Source organism: Scyliorhinus canicula, chromosome 12, assembly GCF_902713615.1.
Source record: "Scyliorhinus canicula chromosome 12, sScyCan1.1, whole genome shotgun sequence".
NCBI lineage: Eukaryota > Metazoa > Chordata > Chondrichthyes > Carcharhiniformes > Scyliorhinidae > Scyliorhinus > Scyliorhinus canicula.
In genome coordinates, this window is record NC_052157.1 from 154878677 (window position 1) to 154893958 (window position 15282).

The 15282-nt window shown below is 49.5% G+C and overlaps 1 protein-coding gene across 3 annotated transcripts in view; it reads left to right on the forward strand.

Moving 5' to 3' along the window:
• dph1 (diphthamide biosynthesis 1) overlaps nucleotides 1-15282 on the forward strand; it is a 737117-nt gene that overhangs the window by 11852 nt on the left and 709983 nt on the right. For all 3 annotated transcript variants that reach the window (XM_038814609.1, XM_038814607.1, XM_038814606.1), the window contains exon 2: nucleotides 4169-4315. Coding sequence is in view for 2 of the 3 variants with exons in the window: in XM_038814607.1 (XP_038670535.1) it covers nucleotides 4169-4315 (147 nt within the window). In the remaining variant the exon portion in view is untranslated. The remainder of the gene's footprint in view (nucleotides 1-4168; nucleotides 4316-15282) is intronic.

Sequence of the window (15282 nt, forward strand, 5' to 3'; positions counted from 1 at the left end):
ATGGGGCTTGTCGAAGTGCTTTACAGCAAATAAAGTACAGTTGAAATTTTGTAATGTCGAGCTGCTGTACAAGTATAAGTTGTTATTGTGATGTTCAAATTTTTTTTTTTTTTTTTTTTATAAATTTAGTGTACCCAATCATTTTTCCAATTAAGGGGCAATTTAGCATGGCCAATCCACCTAGCTTGCACTTTTTTGGGTTGTGGGGGCGAAACCCACGCAGACACGGGGAGAATGTGCAAACTCCACACGGACAGTGACCCAGAGCCGGGATCGAACCTGGGACCTCAGCGCCGTGAGGCGGTTGTGCTAACCACTAGGCCACCGTGCTGCCCCGTGATGTTCAAATTTGAGGGAAGGGTGGCGCAGTGGTTAGCACTGTTGTCTCACGGCGCCGAGGACCCAGGTTCGATCCCGGCCCCGGGTCACTGCCCGTGTGGAGTTTGCACATTCTCCCCGTGTCTGTGTGGCTCCCACCCCCCACAACCCAAAGATGTGCAGGGTAGGTGGATTGGCCATAATATAATTGACCCATAGGTTAGATGGGGTTACAGGGATGAGGTGGGGGAGTGGGCCCGGGTAGGGTATTCTTTCAGGGGGTCGCGGAATGGCCTTCTGCACTGTTGAGATTCCACGATCAGCTATGTTTGTATTGAAATGCGGAGCAGGCTCCGTGGACCGCGTGGTCGTCTCCTGCTAGTGTTTGTTATCCTGTGCCTGTTCTGGTGAGTGTAGAAGATCACATGGCAACATTCGAAGAAAGCACAGGGGGGTTCTCTCCGTTTCCCCGCTCACTGTGGAACCTTGCTGTGTGCAAATTAGTGGTCGTGCTTTCCTGCACAATGCTAAGAGTTTATAACTAATTCATTTCTTGTGAAGTCCTTTGCGCGAGGTTTTGATTTTGAATCTCTGCTGTGGTTAAGCAGTTGAGAAAACGATGTTTCGCAAATGGTAGTTTCTGCTCACGGGGTGGGGGGGTGGGGGTTGACCCACCGTCAGTTGTGGGTTGACCCACCGTCAGTTGTGGGGCCGTCTGAGAGCTTTGTCCCATTTCACTGCCCCTTCTCGGTGCCTGTTTGAAACTTCCAGTCTCCCTACCTGGGTGATCCACTGAGGTGCAAAGGATAGAGCTGCTCTTCCTCCTTAACTTCCAAGAAGGGAAAAAGAAACTTTGAAAAAGAAATGATTCTGAAAGAACACTGTTTTATTTATGATACTTTGGATTGGCGGTTCTGCAGAATCTTGGTGTCTCTTGTCAGTTAAGGTGTTAAATTGATGTGTTGCAATAAACAATGGCAGGATTTGCATTGGTGAATGTGCACAGCGAGAAAGGGATAGAAATCGGATGGTTGAAAGTCTGTTGTGTGCATGAGGTGCAAAAACTATCCTCTGTAAAGGAAGTGAAAGCAGTGTGTACTGAGGCTGTGCACACAGCAGTCAACTTGTAGTAGTTGCTTTTAGTTCAAATGATGTGATATTCCAAACCTCTCTAGTATGTTGCCGTGCCGCTTGCATTTCTTAAAGTTTTAAGTTTCTTAAAGTTTTAAGTGCTTAAATTTGGGATTATCCAATAATCTGAATTATGTATTAAGGGCAATTGAAGAGCAGACTGCAGGGTGGCAAGGTGGCACAGTGGTTAGCACTGCTGCCTCGCAGTGCCGAGGACCCGGGTTCGATCCCGGCCCTGGGTCATTGTCCGTGTGGAGTTTGCACATTCTCCCTGTGTCAGCGTGGGTCTCACCCCCACAACCCAAAGATGTGCAGGGTAGGTGGATTGGCCACACTAAATTGCCTTTTTAAGTGGGGGAAAAAACCCAATTGGCCACTTTAAATTTATTTTAAAAAATAAAGCGCAGACTGCAGACTTTCCCCATGGTATGGGTAGGTTCCTGCTCTTGTTCCGATCAGTGGTCTGAGGCTTATGTGTATTATCGCATTGTCGTACTGCACCAGGGAAGGATGAGGCAGTCTGTTTTCTCAGGAATGTGGGTCGCAAGCTGCATTCGTACTGTTATCATAGGATTTACAATACAGAAGGAGGCCATTCAGTCCATGGAGTCTGCACTGACCCTTGGCAAGAACACCCTACCAAAGCCCACACTTTCCCAGTAACCGCACCTAATCTAACCTTTTTGGACACTAAGGGCAATTTAGTGTGGCCAATCCACCTAACCTGCACATCTTTGGTCTGTGGGAGGAAACCAGAGCACTGAGGCTAAGCTCATTTTATAACTCAGTTACCTCCGAATTAGACTCTGAACCAATACCCTGCCTACCCCGTCTTTCAGTGGCTTGCGTTGCAGATCTCCTGGCACAGACCAGGAAAGAACAGTGAGTTCTCCCATTGTCCTGGCCAATGTCCCCTTTTCCCCCACCGCCCTCCCAGACACCATCAAAAAACAGATCAACTGATCGTTCATCTGGTTTCTGTTTGCGGAGCTTTGCTCTGTGCCACCTGCCGCGCCTCGTGTGCCAACCGCAGTTCAGCGGGCAGCACTGTCGCCTTCGAGTCAGGAGGTTGTGGGTTCAAGTCTCGCTCCAGAGACTTGAGCACAAAATTCCTGACTCTGGCTCCTGTGCTGCACCGAGGGAGTGCTGCACTTTCGGAGGAGAGGTTGGACCGGGATCTCCATCGGGGGGCCCCCAAGGTGGACGTAAAACGGGCTGTGGGACTATTTTAAAGAAGACTGGGGGAGACCATCCAAGTACCCTGGCCAATATTTATCCCTCACACCACGAAAACAAATCGCCTGGTTGTTATCACGTTGCTGTATGTCAGGGCTTGCTGTGTGTCAATTGGCTGCCACGCTTTTTACATTTCAACACTTCATTGGCCGTAAAGCACTTTGGGGCATCCTGACATCATGACAGGCGCTATTTGAATGCAAAGCTTTCTTTCAGTGCTGCCTCCATAAACAACTCAAATAATGGTTACGTTTCAAAGAAAACACTTTCAGGCCCGCAAGATGTCCCAAAACGCTTCACAGCCAATGACGTACATTTTGAAATGTAGTCGCCGTTGTAATGTATGAAACGGTGCAGCCAATTTCGACACAGCAAGATTCCACACACAGCAACGTGTCAATGAGCAGCTAGTTTTTAATCATGTTGTTTGAATGATAAATACTGGGCAGGGTGACCGCAGAGGACCTTCCCCTGACTTTTGAAGTAGTGTGATGGGTTTTTGATCGCATTCGCTTGAGAGGGCAGGCAGGGCCTTGGTTTTAATGTCTCACCACAAAGGTGCCCCCCCCCCCCCCCCCCCCCCCGGACACTACCAGTGTCAGCCTGGGTTATGCGCTCAGGTCCGTGAGCGGGACTTGAACCCACAGCCTTCTGAGTCAGAGTGCTACCCACTGAGCCACAGCTGATCCCGGGGTGAGGCACCGCGGGAGATTTCTGAGGGGAACGGAGGGCGACAGGATTATGTGTTTGTCGGTCACGCTGGCACGTTGCCTGCTCACGTGGAGTTGAGCTAGCTGTTCAGAGTGGCGAATGATAGAAAGTGTGCCGGTTAACCTATTGGTGGAGCTCGCTGGCATTCACACTGTGGCTGGAATGCTCTGTGACCTGCACCTCGGACCCCAGGCCCACATGCTCTTGCCATACAATTGTTTTTTGCTGTCAGATGACCTTTCAGGAAAGTATCACCAATTGGCAGGTAGGCTACGTTGGGGCAGTGATAGCCATGGGGCATAGGGGACAGATAGAGTGACACAGCAATGCTCCCCGGTACTCCGTTGAGGAGCGGGGGGAGAGAAGGCTGTGTTGAGGAGCGGGGGGGGGGGGGGGGGGGAGAAGGCTGTGTTGTGTTACCAGGCTGGTTTACAAAGTGGGCATAAAAATGCAGGGGCCACAGAATAGATAGTTTCCCCATGTCCCTCAGTCAGCAGCAGTGAAAGACGTGACTGTGCAGAAAGGACTGGAGAGAGATGTCCCCATGACGTGTGCTAAATAAGGATGCACGCTAAACACTGACGGCATCAATCAGCGGGTTTGGTGTGGAAATGCCACAGACCAGGGGTTAACTGAGCAAGATAGACCTTTCATTAGCATACAACAAAGCTGCTCACTAAATACTTGGAACTGATTCACTGGGGCTGACGATAGAAGGTTGATCAACACAGCAGTAACTGTCTGTTTTCACCCGCTCCCTCTTTGGTTTTAGGTTCTCGTCGTCGAGTGGCAAATCAGATTCCGGAAGAAATCCTCAATGACACAGAGCTACAGGAGGCTGGGCGAGTGCTGCCTGATAACTACAACTTTGAGATCCACAAGACTATCTGGAAAATAAAACAAGCAGAAGCTAAGAGAGGTATGGTGTTCCTCCCCCTACTATTAAGCACAGGAATTCTGTGCCGGTGTCTACTCCCATGTAACTGATAATAGGCGTTATGTTGGATTCCTGGCCTGTGCTGAGCTGTGTGATCTCATCCAGAGCTGGAATAGGGCCCCCAGTCCCGACCCCTGCCCCAGGTTTAGAACCAACCAGGATTCCTCACCCTGCTCTCAGTCAGGAGAATCCTGGTGGAAGTGCAATGGATTGGGTTCTCTTCTGTCTGATGATCTTCTCCATCCAGATCTTCAGCAAGGCAGGCAGGTGAACAGCTGGCAACTGGGGCAGGTGAGGGATCAACAGGGGGCCGCACGGTGGCTCAGTGGTTAACACTGCTGCCTCACGGTGCCGAGGACCCGGGTTTGACCCCGGTCCCAGGTCACTGTCCGCCTGGAGTTTGCACATTCTCCCCGTGTCTGCGTGGTTCTCAACCCCACAACCCAAAGATGCGGTAGGTGGATTGGCCTCACTAAATTGTCACTGCATTGGGGGGGAAAAAGGGATTGGCTACTCCAAATTTATTTTTTAGAAAGTGAGGTATCAACAACCCTAAGAGGAGAAGCTTAGCCAGAGAGGTGGCAGTAGGTAGGTGTTCTGTCAGGAAGCCTGTTACTGCGCCCCCGTGGTATACTACTCAATGGTACAATGGGAATGTGAACTGTGCAAACAATGGGTTCTGTTACATGTTTCATAGTATCAAGCTAACGGCAGATTTGGAACTGCTGAGCGGTATATGGTGTTCCTTATTGACTCCTTGTTCATATAAAGCCACATCATCTTAGTACTGGGAAACAGGACAAGTCCGCCTCCAGCAAGAGAGTATCTAACCATCTCCCTTGGTGGCTGGCGCAGACACCATGGGCCGAAGGGCCACTTTTTGACATTTGATGGATTGCCGAATCCTCCAACATCAACATCCTGGGGAGGGGTTACCATTGATCAGAAACTGAACTGGTCCAGCCGTGTAAATACTGTGGTTACAAGAGCAAGTTGGGAAATCTGCAGGGAGTAACTCCTGACTCCCCAAAGCATGTCCACCTACAAGGCGCAAGTCAGGAGAATGATTGAATACTTTCCACTTGCCTGTAATAAGATCCCGGATGAGAACCCAACTATTTGCAATTTGCAAAACTGAGAGGAAATGTTAATGCACCACAGGAATGATAACACTGATCCATAGGTATCTTTTATGTTCATACAAACTTTAAATTAAACATAGAATTAACCATATTCGCAACAAAGAAATAGCTTTACAGTTAACAGTTACAACAGTTCTTAAGTGAAAGAAGGCAAAACTTGACTTCCTAAACCTGCCTCTATATTCCAATTAAACAAAACAAACACAGTTCAAATGCCACTCACGAATTAAGTTAACAATAAGGTTTCTACTTTTCCCTGTATAATCTTTGGAGAGAGAACCTTTCAGAACCAAAACTGTGATACCTCTGGTCAGGTTAAAATCCTAGGAAGTGCTAATTTTTTCAGACTACCCTTAATTAATTCATCTGTATCAAAAGCATAAGACATTTTTCTGTCATCTCCCGCAAGATGTCCCATAACCTGTTTATAAAGGACCAAACATAATAGCCCTCATAAATGATCTACATCCCAGTTGTCTTTCAAACGTGAACAGTATTCCATCCGCAGAACACTTCACAAGCAAAATCAATGATTATCTCACTGTTATGACCCCTTAATCACAGCTTTAGCAGGCATACTGTCTGTATGCATCTTCACTCAGGTTTTAATAATATTATCTGCAAAAAATATAAAACATGACAATTTCCTCAATCGTACCCGAGTGATTGCAGCTCCAACGACAAGAAGCTCAACACCATCCATCAAATTAAACTTTCACAACTCCACTAGTGGCACATAGCGGCAACTATTTGCATTATCGACAAGCGGCACTTGAGCAACTTGCCATGTTTCCTGGAACAGCATCTTCCAAACCCGTGACCCCAATGTAGGAGGAAAAGGGCGGCAGAAGCATGGGGGGGTCACCACCATCTGCACCATTCTCCCTCTCTGACAGCACTGTGGATGTGCAACGCATGGAACTACAGCTCAAGAGGCAATTAGGGATGGGCAATAAATGCCTGCCTAGCCAGCGAGACTTGCATCCCATGAACGGTGCAGTGGAGCAGATGTTTCCTCTTATGGGCGAATATAGAACTAGAAGCCACTGTTTAAAAATAAGGGGGTGGCTCATTTAGGACAGAGATGAGGAGAAATGTTTCCCCACAGAGGGTCTTGAGTCTCTGGAAATCACTTCCACAGAAAGGCAGTGGAAGCAACGTCTTTAAATGATTTCAAGGCCGAGTGAGATAGATTCTTAAAAATGTTATCGGGGGCAGGCAAGAGGTGGAGGTCACATCAGATCAGCCGTGATCTTATTGAATGGCGGAGCAGACTGGAGGGGCCGAGTGGCCCCCCCCACCCTCCTAATTCTGCCGTCAGTATGTATATTCGTCCGTATCAACAACAATAATATTTAACCAGCTTGCATTTTGGAGAAGAAAATTACTGCAGACGCTGGCAATCAGAAATAAAAACAGGCAATGCTGGAAAAGTCAGCGGGTGTGGCAGGATCTGTGGAGAGATCTCAACACAAAGCTATGACGAAGAGTTATGTGGTCTCGAAATGGTAACACTGTTTCTCCGAGGGCGGCACGGTGGTTAGCACTGTGACTGCGGCGCTGAGGACCCGGGTTCGAATCCCGGCCCTGGGTCACTGTCCGTGTGGAGTTTACACCTTCTCCCCGTGTCTGCGTGGGTTTGACCCCCACAACCCAAAGATGTGCAGGGTAGGTGGATTGGCCACGCTAAATTGCCCCTTAATTGGAAAAATAAATAATTGGGTACTCTAAATTTATTTAAAAAATAAAACACTGTTTCTCCCTCCACAGATACTGCCAGGCCGGCTGAGAATTTCCAGCACTTTGTTTACGTCTCACGTATGTGGTACATTTCGTGACTTCAAGCCGTTCTCGAAGTACATGCGGCCTACGTTTGGAGTTCAGCCATTGTTGTAATGTGGGGAAACCCGGCAGCCAATTTGGAGAGCGCAAGATCTCACAAACGGCGGTGAAAGAAATGGCTCGACGCTTCGCTTAAGTGATGTTGAGCGGGGGACCGCTGCTTTTCTGCAAATGGAGACGTGGACTCTGCTATGTCCCACCAAGAAGGCAGGCTCGGCCTTATTCGAAAGCTGCCACCTCGGACAGTGCAGCGCACCCTCGGAACACTGTAGTGTTAACCAGGCGCTCAAGCCCCTGGGGTGATACTTGGCCCGCAGCTTGCTCCACTGAGGGCAGCATGGCAGCACAGTGGTTAGCACCATGGCTTCACAGCGCCAGGCTCCCAGGTTCGATTCTGAGCTTGGGTCACTGTCTGTGCGGAGGCTGCACGTTCTCCCCCGTGGGTTTCCTTCGGGTGCTCCGGTTTCCTCCCACAGTCCAAAGACGTGCTTGTTAGGTGGATTGGACATTCTAAATTCTCCCTCCGTCTACCCGAACAGGCACCAGAATGTGGCGACTCGTGGCTTTTCACAGTAACTTCATTGCAGTGTTGATGTAAGCCTACTTGTGACAATAAAGATTATTATTATTTTTTTTTTTTATAAATGTTTTTATTCAGTTTTCGTATTTTATATTGAACAAATTACAAATTGTTAGGAGAGAGAAACAAACAAAAAAAAACAAACAAAAACAAACACGCAAAAATTAACATACATATTTACAGGTAAGCATCTTCGTAGTAGTAACTGCGCCCCCCCCCCCCCTCAACATGTTTATTTAGCTTGGTTTTGGGCCTTAGCTAGCCATCGAACCCCCGTAACGAACCTGTAGCCCCCCCCCCCATCCGCTACCTTCCCCCGACTATTCTTCCTCTTGTACATTGGCCACAAATAGGTCCCGGAACAGTTGCATGAATGGCTCCCACGTTCTGTGGAAGCCGTCGTCCGACCCTCGGATGGCAAATTTGATTTTCTCCATTTGGAGAGATTCCGAGAGGTCGGACAGCCAGTCCGCAGCTCTGGGCGGAGCTGCTGACCGCCAGCCAAACAGGATTCTACGGCGGGCGATCAGGGAGGCAAAGGCAAGGGCATCCGCCCTCCTCCCCAGGAATAGATCTGGCTGTTCTGAAACCCCGAAGACCGCCACTATCGGGCATGGCTCCACCCTCACTCCCACCACTTTGGACATTACCTCGAAGAAGGCTGTCCAGTACTCCACGAGTCTGGGGCAAGACCAGAACATGTGGGCGTGGTTGGCCGGGCCTCTTTGGCACCGTTCACATCTGTCTTCCACCTCCGGGAAGAACCTACTCATACGGGTTCTTGTTAAGTGGGCTCTATGTACCACTTTTAGTTGCGTCAGGCTGAGCCTTGCGCACGTGGAGGTGGAGTTGACCCTATGCAGTGCTTCGCTCCAGAGTCCCCACCCGATCTCCATCCCCAGGTCGTCCTCCCATTTCCTCCTTGTTGCGTCCAGTACGGTGTCGTCCCTATCTACCAGTCGGTCATACATGTCACTACAGTTCCCTTTCTCTAGGATACTTGCGTCCAGTAGGTCTTCCAGTAGTGTCTGTCGTGGCGGTTGTGGGTACGTCCTTGTCTCCTTTCGTAGGAAGTTTTTGAGCTGCAGGTACCGTAGCTCGTTCCCCCCAGCTAGCTGAAATTTCTCTGTCAGTTCGTCCAGTGTTGCGATCCTGTCGTCCGTGTATAGGTCCCTGACTGTCAGTGTCCCCCCGTCCTGCCTCCACCTTTTGAAGGTGGCGTCGGTCAGTGCTGGTTTGAACCTATGGTTGTTGCAGATGGGAGCCCTGTTCGACATTTTGGTCAGGCCAAGTTGCTGCCGCAGTTGGTTCCAGGATTGGAGGGTGGCTGTCACCACTGGGCTGCTGGAGTGTTTTTTGGGTGGGGATGGGAGTGCTGCCGTGGCGAGGGCCCGGAGGGAGGTTCCCATGCAGGAGGCCTCCTCCGCACGCACCCACTCAGCTTCTGGCTCCTGGATCCATCCCCTTACTCGCTCGGCTGTTGCTGCCCAGTGGTAGAATTGTAGGTTCGGGAGGGCTAACCCTCCCCTGGTTTTTGTTTTTTGTAAGACCTTCTTTGGGATCCTAGCATTTTTACCCCCCCATACGAACGCCATGATGAGTTTGTCCAGCGCTTTGAAAAAGGCCTTGGGGATGTAGATCGGAATGGACCTAAACAGGAAGAGGAACCTGGGCAGTACGTTCATTTTGATCGTCTGAACTCTCCCCGCGAGGGAGAGCGGGAGTGTGTTCCATCTTTGCAGGTCCTTTTTAACTTCCTCCGTCAGGCTGGTGAGGTTCCATTTGTGGATCCCTTTCCAGTCATGGGCTATTTGGATCCCCAGGTAGCGGAATTTATGTCGGGCTTGTTTGAACGGCAGCCCCTTTAGTGCTCCCCCCCCCCCTTGCGGGTGTAATGGGAAGATCTCACTTTTGCTCATGTTGAGTTTGTAGCCCGAGAAGGCTCCAAACTCTTTCAGGAGCGCGATGATTCCGTCCATGCTGCTTTGTGGGTCCGAGATATAGAGGAGCAGATCATCCGCATAGAGTGAGACTCTGTGCTCTCTACCTCCCCTTCGGATCCCCCTCCAATTTTTTGCTGCCCTGAGCGCGATTGCTAGCGGTTCGATTGCTAGTGCGAACAGCAGCGGGGACAGTGGGCATCCTTGTCTGGTGCCCCTGTGCAGCTGGAAGTATTGGGAGTTGGTATTGTTGGTCTGTACACTCGCCATGGGAGCGTTGTACAGGAGCTTTACCCAAGCGGTGAACCCTGTTCCAAGCCCGAACCGCTCCAGTACCTCTATGAGGTATATCCATTCGACTCTGTCGAAGGCCTTTTCTGCGTCCAGGGAGACGATCACCTCTTGTGTTAAGATTATTATTATTAAGCCATGGCTTAACCGTAATGCTTTACCCGTTGTATTACTCAACTCCAGTTTCGAGTGCTGCTATAACCAAGTTGAGCATCTCATGATGCGCCCAAGCAATGGCAATACAACAACCTCAAGGAAAATAAATGGACAAAATTGGGTCCATTTCCATTACAACAATGCGAGTTAGGAGGCGATTTCTAATTGAACCGTTTAAAGTGACGAAAGGGCGGGCAGGGTCATTAGCAAACTGTTTCCAGTCCTTGAGGGGTCAAATACAGGGTGGCCACCAATTCTAAATTAAATGTAAGGGATACAGGAGAGAGTGCAGAATAAATTTCTTCACACAATTATTTTTGGAGATTCCTTCCGAGGTGGGTGATTGAGGCAGAAGCTATGTCAATGTTCAAAGATTAAATTGGATAGTTGAACAAGGGAAAATAATTGAAGAGAGATGTGACCAGGGTGGGTAAATGTAATTAGATTTATTCCTCCGATGAGAACGTTGACCTTTGATGAGAAATTGAGTAAAATGGGCCTATATTCTCGGGAGTTTAGAAGAATGAGAAGTGATCACAATGAAGCTTATAAAATTCTGAACTGCCTTGGACAAGGTAGCTGCAGAGAGGCCGTTTCCCTTTGGCTGAAGATCCAAGGATACGTTCTCAGAGTAAGGGATCGGCCATTTAGGACTGAGGTGAGGAGGAATTTCTTCACCCAAAGGGTCGTGATTCTTTGGAATTCACCATAAGGCCAGTGGCTGCTTGCTCATTGAGTATATTCAGGACAGTGCTTGATAGATTTTTGGTCACGGGGAAGCAAGGGACATGGGGATCGAGTGGGGAAAATAAAGTTCAGCTCGAAGATTAGCCAGGATCTTATTGAAAGGCGAGGCGGGCTTATGGCCTACTCCTCGTTTTTCTTCAGTTTTTAATGTTCGAATCACTCCATGTGAAGAAGGGATTGCTGTTTACCAGTGGCCCTCTGTTGGTCATCATCCTTTAGCTTGGTCTCCTACTGTGGTCGTCCCTTTCTCCTATTGCGTCCTGGATCTGTTGCATTGCTTAGAGCAGTGTTTTGCAAGCTTTTATTTTCCCGGGGCCCACTTTTAACAACCGGCTGACCTTTGCGACTCACGACGGCCGACCTTCACGACACACCATTTTCGCTTATCTTTATTGTGACAGGTGAGCCTGCTTGGTCCTCGCGCGCTAACTTGCTTTGTCATTTAATGTTACAATTTAAGTTCTCGCTGCATCCTTTGAAAAAAAACAAGAGGTTTGTCTTCGAACCCGCCATGCTTAGTCTTCAAATGAATTTGAGGTTTTGATGGTTTTGCCAGTACTTCCCTGCATATAACACAAATGGGCTTTGCATCCTGATTTGCATTGTCACAATTAAAACCACACCTCAAGAAATAATCTTTATACTGCTTTGTTCCCGATTTCATCTTCTTAATGCGTTGTTCAACAGAGGCCCATGGAGCTCTCACTGCACTGCTTTGCCCTGTTGTGGACTCTCCTGTGCAGCTCACACGAGCTCTGCTTTCTCCTCCCGTGGACTCTCCTGAACAGCTCTCTCCAGTAGATTTAGTTATGAGATTCTGATCTGTTTATGTTCCTGGCCCTCTCGTCCTTATTACGAAACAATCCTTTTTCAATTCTTCACAGTCCCGTTACTTGCTTGCTGGCAGCTACAAAATGGAGGAATCTCTCCTTTGTGATTATGCGCCCAAAGTAAGGACATACAGGGCACGTGACGTCCGTGTACAAGACTGGTGCATGAGCTGCTCCCTACCGCCGCTTCTGGCTGGAAGACTCCGGTTGAAGAAAATTGGTCCTGGGACAGCGCGCTGATGCCAGGAGGAGGCGGTACTGGGACAGCGTGCTGACATTAGGAGGAGGCGGTACTGGGACAGCGATCCCAGCGATCTCAGGCCTGTGCACTGCCGCATTCTCCTGCGGGGCACGCCGGCATTTTTGAAAGCTGGTCACTGCCGTTGGGCTTATCCCACGATCAGGAACGCCACGAGCGACTGTTCCGCAACCTTCCCGATACCCACTTGCGGGTCGCGACCCTAACTTTGAAAAACCCTGGCTTAGGAGGATAGATGCTGAATGGCTCTCGCGAGGGCTGACAAGGCCTCCGAATTAATGGCTCATCCGAAAGACTGAGCTGCCGGCAAGGCAGCCCTTCCCCAGTACTGCGGTGGGAGTGTAAACCAAGATTGTGCTCTGGCCTCTGGAGCTAGGAATTTAACCCACGACTTTCTGACTCGAGAGCTGATGGTGCAACCCACTGAGCCATCACATCACTGTCAAAGCAAATTAATTCGATTTTTGGTTTTGGCGGGTGTGTTAGTGTGTGGAAGGACGTTGGGCCCTTCAGAACAGGGTAAATCTCGTTGGTGTTTCTGATGCGTGTTTACTTTGGATTGCCATCTACATCTTGTGTGTCGAGCGGCTGATGGTCTGAGGTTCACAGGTGGGTGATGTTTGCTGAAATGCTTTTTTTCACGGCAGCAAGCTCCAGGGATGGTGGTGGTTGTGTGTTTTTATTTCTCTTTTTGATTACATTGGCAGGGCGGGGGGTTGGGGGGGAAGAGGAGATAATCACATTTTTTTCACAAAAGATCAATGATCGCAATATTTTGGCATTCCATTAGGCTCGGTATTCTTCCCCTTGGTTTAACTGGATTGTTTCTGTGTGAAAAAATTGTCTTCTGGGTTTCTGTTAACCCTTCTGTTGCTTTGTTCGATTTTTGAAAGTGGGGGGGGGGGGGGGAATATTTAGCAGTTTACGATACGACAAAAGTTGCCCGTCCCCTGTAGCCACTGCTGTAATGCAGGAAAGGCAACAGCCAATTCACGCAGGGTATATTCCCTCAAACAGCAATGTGATAACGACCAGGTAATCTTTTTATGCCCATAGAACATACAGTGCAGAAGGAGGGCATTCGGCCTATCGAGTCTGCACCGATCCACTTAAGCCCCCACTTCCATCCTATCCCAGTAACCCAATAACCCCTCCTAACCTTTTTGGACACTAAGGGCAATTTAGCACGGCCAATCCAACTAACCTGCATGTCTTTGGACTGTTGGAGGAAACCGGAGCACCCGGAGGAAATCCACGCAGACACTGGGAGAACGTGCAGACTCCGCACAGACAGTGACCCAGCGGGGAATCGAACCTGAGACTCTGGCGCTGTGAAGCCCAGTGCTATCCACTTGTGCTACTGTGCTGCCCATGTGGCGGGGTGGGGGTGGGGGGCTGTATCGCAAAACAGTTCTCAACCATTTGCCATTCTCGAATTTTCCTCGGCCAGCAAACCCCTTTCTCTCCGTCTGAAAAATTGGCTTTGGGAGGAATTTTCGGGACGCAGGCAGCTGACGGTATGGCCATCGTCGTTGGAGGGGATGCTCGAGAGGTCAGGGTCAGAGGCCCTGATATTTGGGCCAGAGGCGTTTGCAGAGACCGAGAGGGGTGATTTGACCTCGATGATGAGAATTCACTGAGTGGGTCAGTGAGCACATGGCTGATGGGATGACTGACTCCAGTCAGTAGCTACAATAATCACATCTTGGTGAGGTTCATAAAGCAGATTGAGCAGGTGCTGCTGAAATAAGCAAAGCTTGTAAAATGGCAAATGCAGAGGATTAATTAATTAAGATAATCGCACCTTAATGAGGTGTGATGAGTTTTTCACTGATGTGTGGAGTTTGCACAGCTTTCACGTTGGGCAGCACGGTAGCATTGTGGATAGCACAATTGCTTCACAGCTCCAGGGTCCCAGGTTCGATTCCCGGCTTGGGTCACTGTCTATGCGGAGTCTGCACGTTCTCCCCATGTGTGCGTGGGTTTCCTCCGGGTGCTCCGGTTTCCTCCCACAGTCCAAAGATGTAGATTGGCCATGCTAAATTGTCCTTAGTGTCCAAAATTGCCCTTCGTGTTGGGTGGGGTTACTGGGTTATGGGGATAGGGTGGAGGTTTTGACCTTGGGTAGGGTGCTCTTTCCAAGAGCCGGTGCAGACTCGATGGGCTGAATGGCCTCCTTCTGCACTGTAAATTCTATGATCTATTCTCCCCGCGTCTGCGAAAGTTTAGTCCGGGTGCTCCGGTTTCCTCCCACAGTCCGAAGATGTGCAGGCCAGGTGGGGTTGCGGGAATAGCGCGGGGGAGTGGGGCTGGGTGCTGTTTCAGAGGGTCGGTGCAGACTCGATGGGCCGCATGGCCTCCTTCTTGCAGTGTGGGGATTCCATGGACTCCAAGCTGCTGGAAGACATGTTCGAAAGAGCCAGAGTTTTAAAATGGGACCTAGGGGAGCCTCATGGCAATGTGAAAAGGCCACGGTGAGGCAGAGGGTGTTAATGGCCAACTGCAAGAATCAAGAGCGGCAGAGGAACGGAGAAGAAAAGATTTGCATTTACGTGGTGCCTTTCACAACCTCCAGGTGCCCCAAAACCAATCCATCCGCTGCTTCGAGAAAAGCAAAATACTGCAGATGCTGGAAATCTGAAATAAAAACAGAAAATGCTGGACATACTCAGCAGATCTGGCAGCGTCGGTGGAGAGAGAAGCAGAGCCAGCACTTCAATTCCCCTCGACCCTTCTGCAGAACCTGAACCTTTAAATCTCTTCACAGGTGCTGCCAGACCTGCTGAGTTTATATTCACTGGTGTAATATAGGAACGGTGGTACCCAGTTTGAGCAAGGCAGGCTGTTGGAAAGACGCACCGAGATAAGGGTTTACTCCCCTGTGTGAATTATACGCTCAAGGCCTCGATTCAGAACCCAAACCCGCAAGGTTCTGTCTTGCAGGTAGGAGTGTTGCCCGCTGAGTCACTGCTGGCAGCCCACGTGGTACAGTTACTGCCGCTCTCACTGAGATCAGGTAACCCGGTATGGACCACACAGGACTACAGCCTGTCTTTCTCAGCGGACCGTATCGGGTGCGTTTTTCCACTTGGCTATCACGGAAGTTTCGTTTGCATTTTGACTGGAAGAACAAAGACAATTACAACACAGGAACAGGCCCTT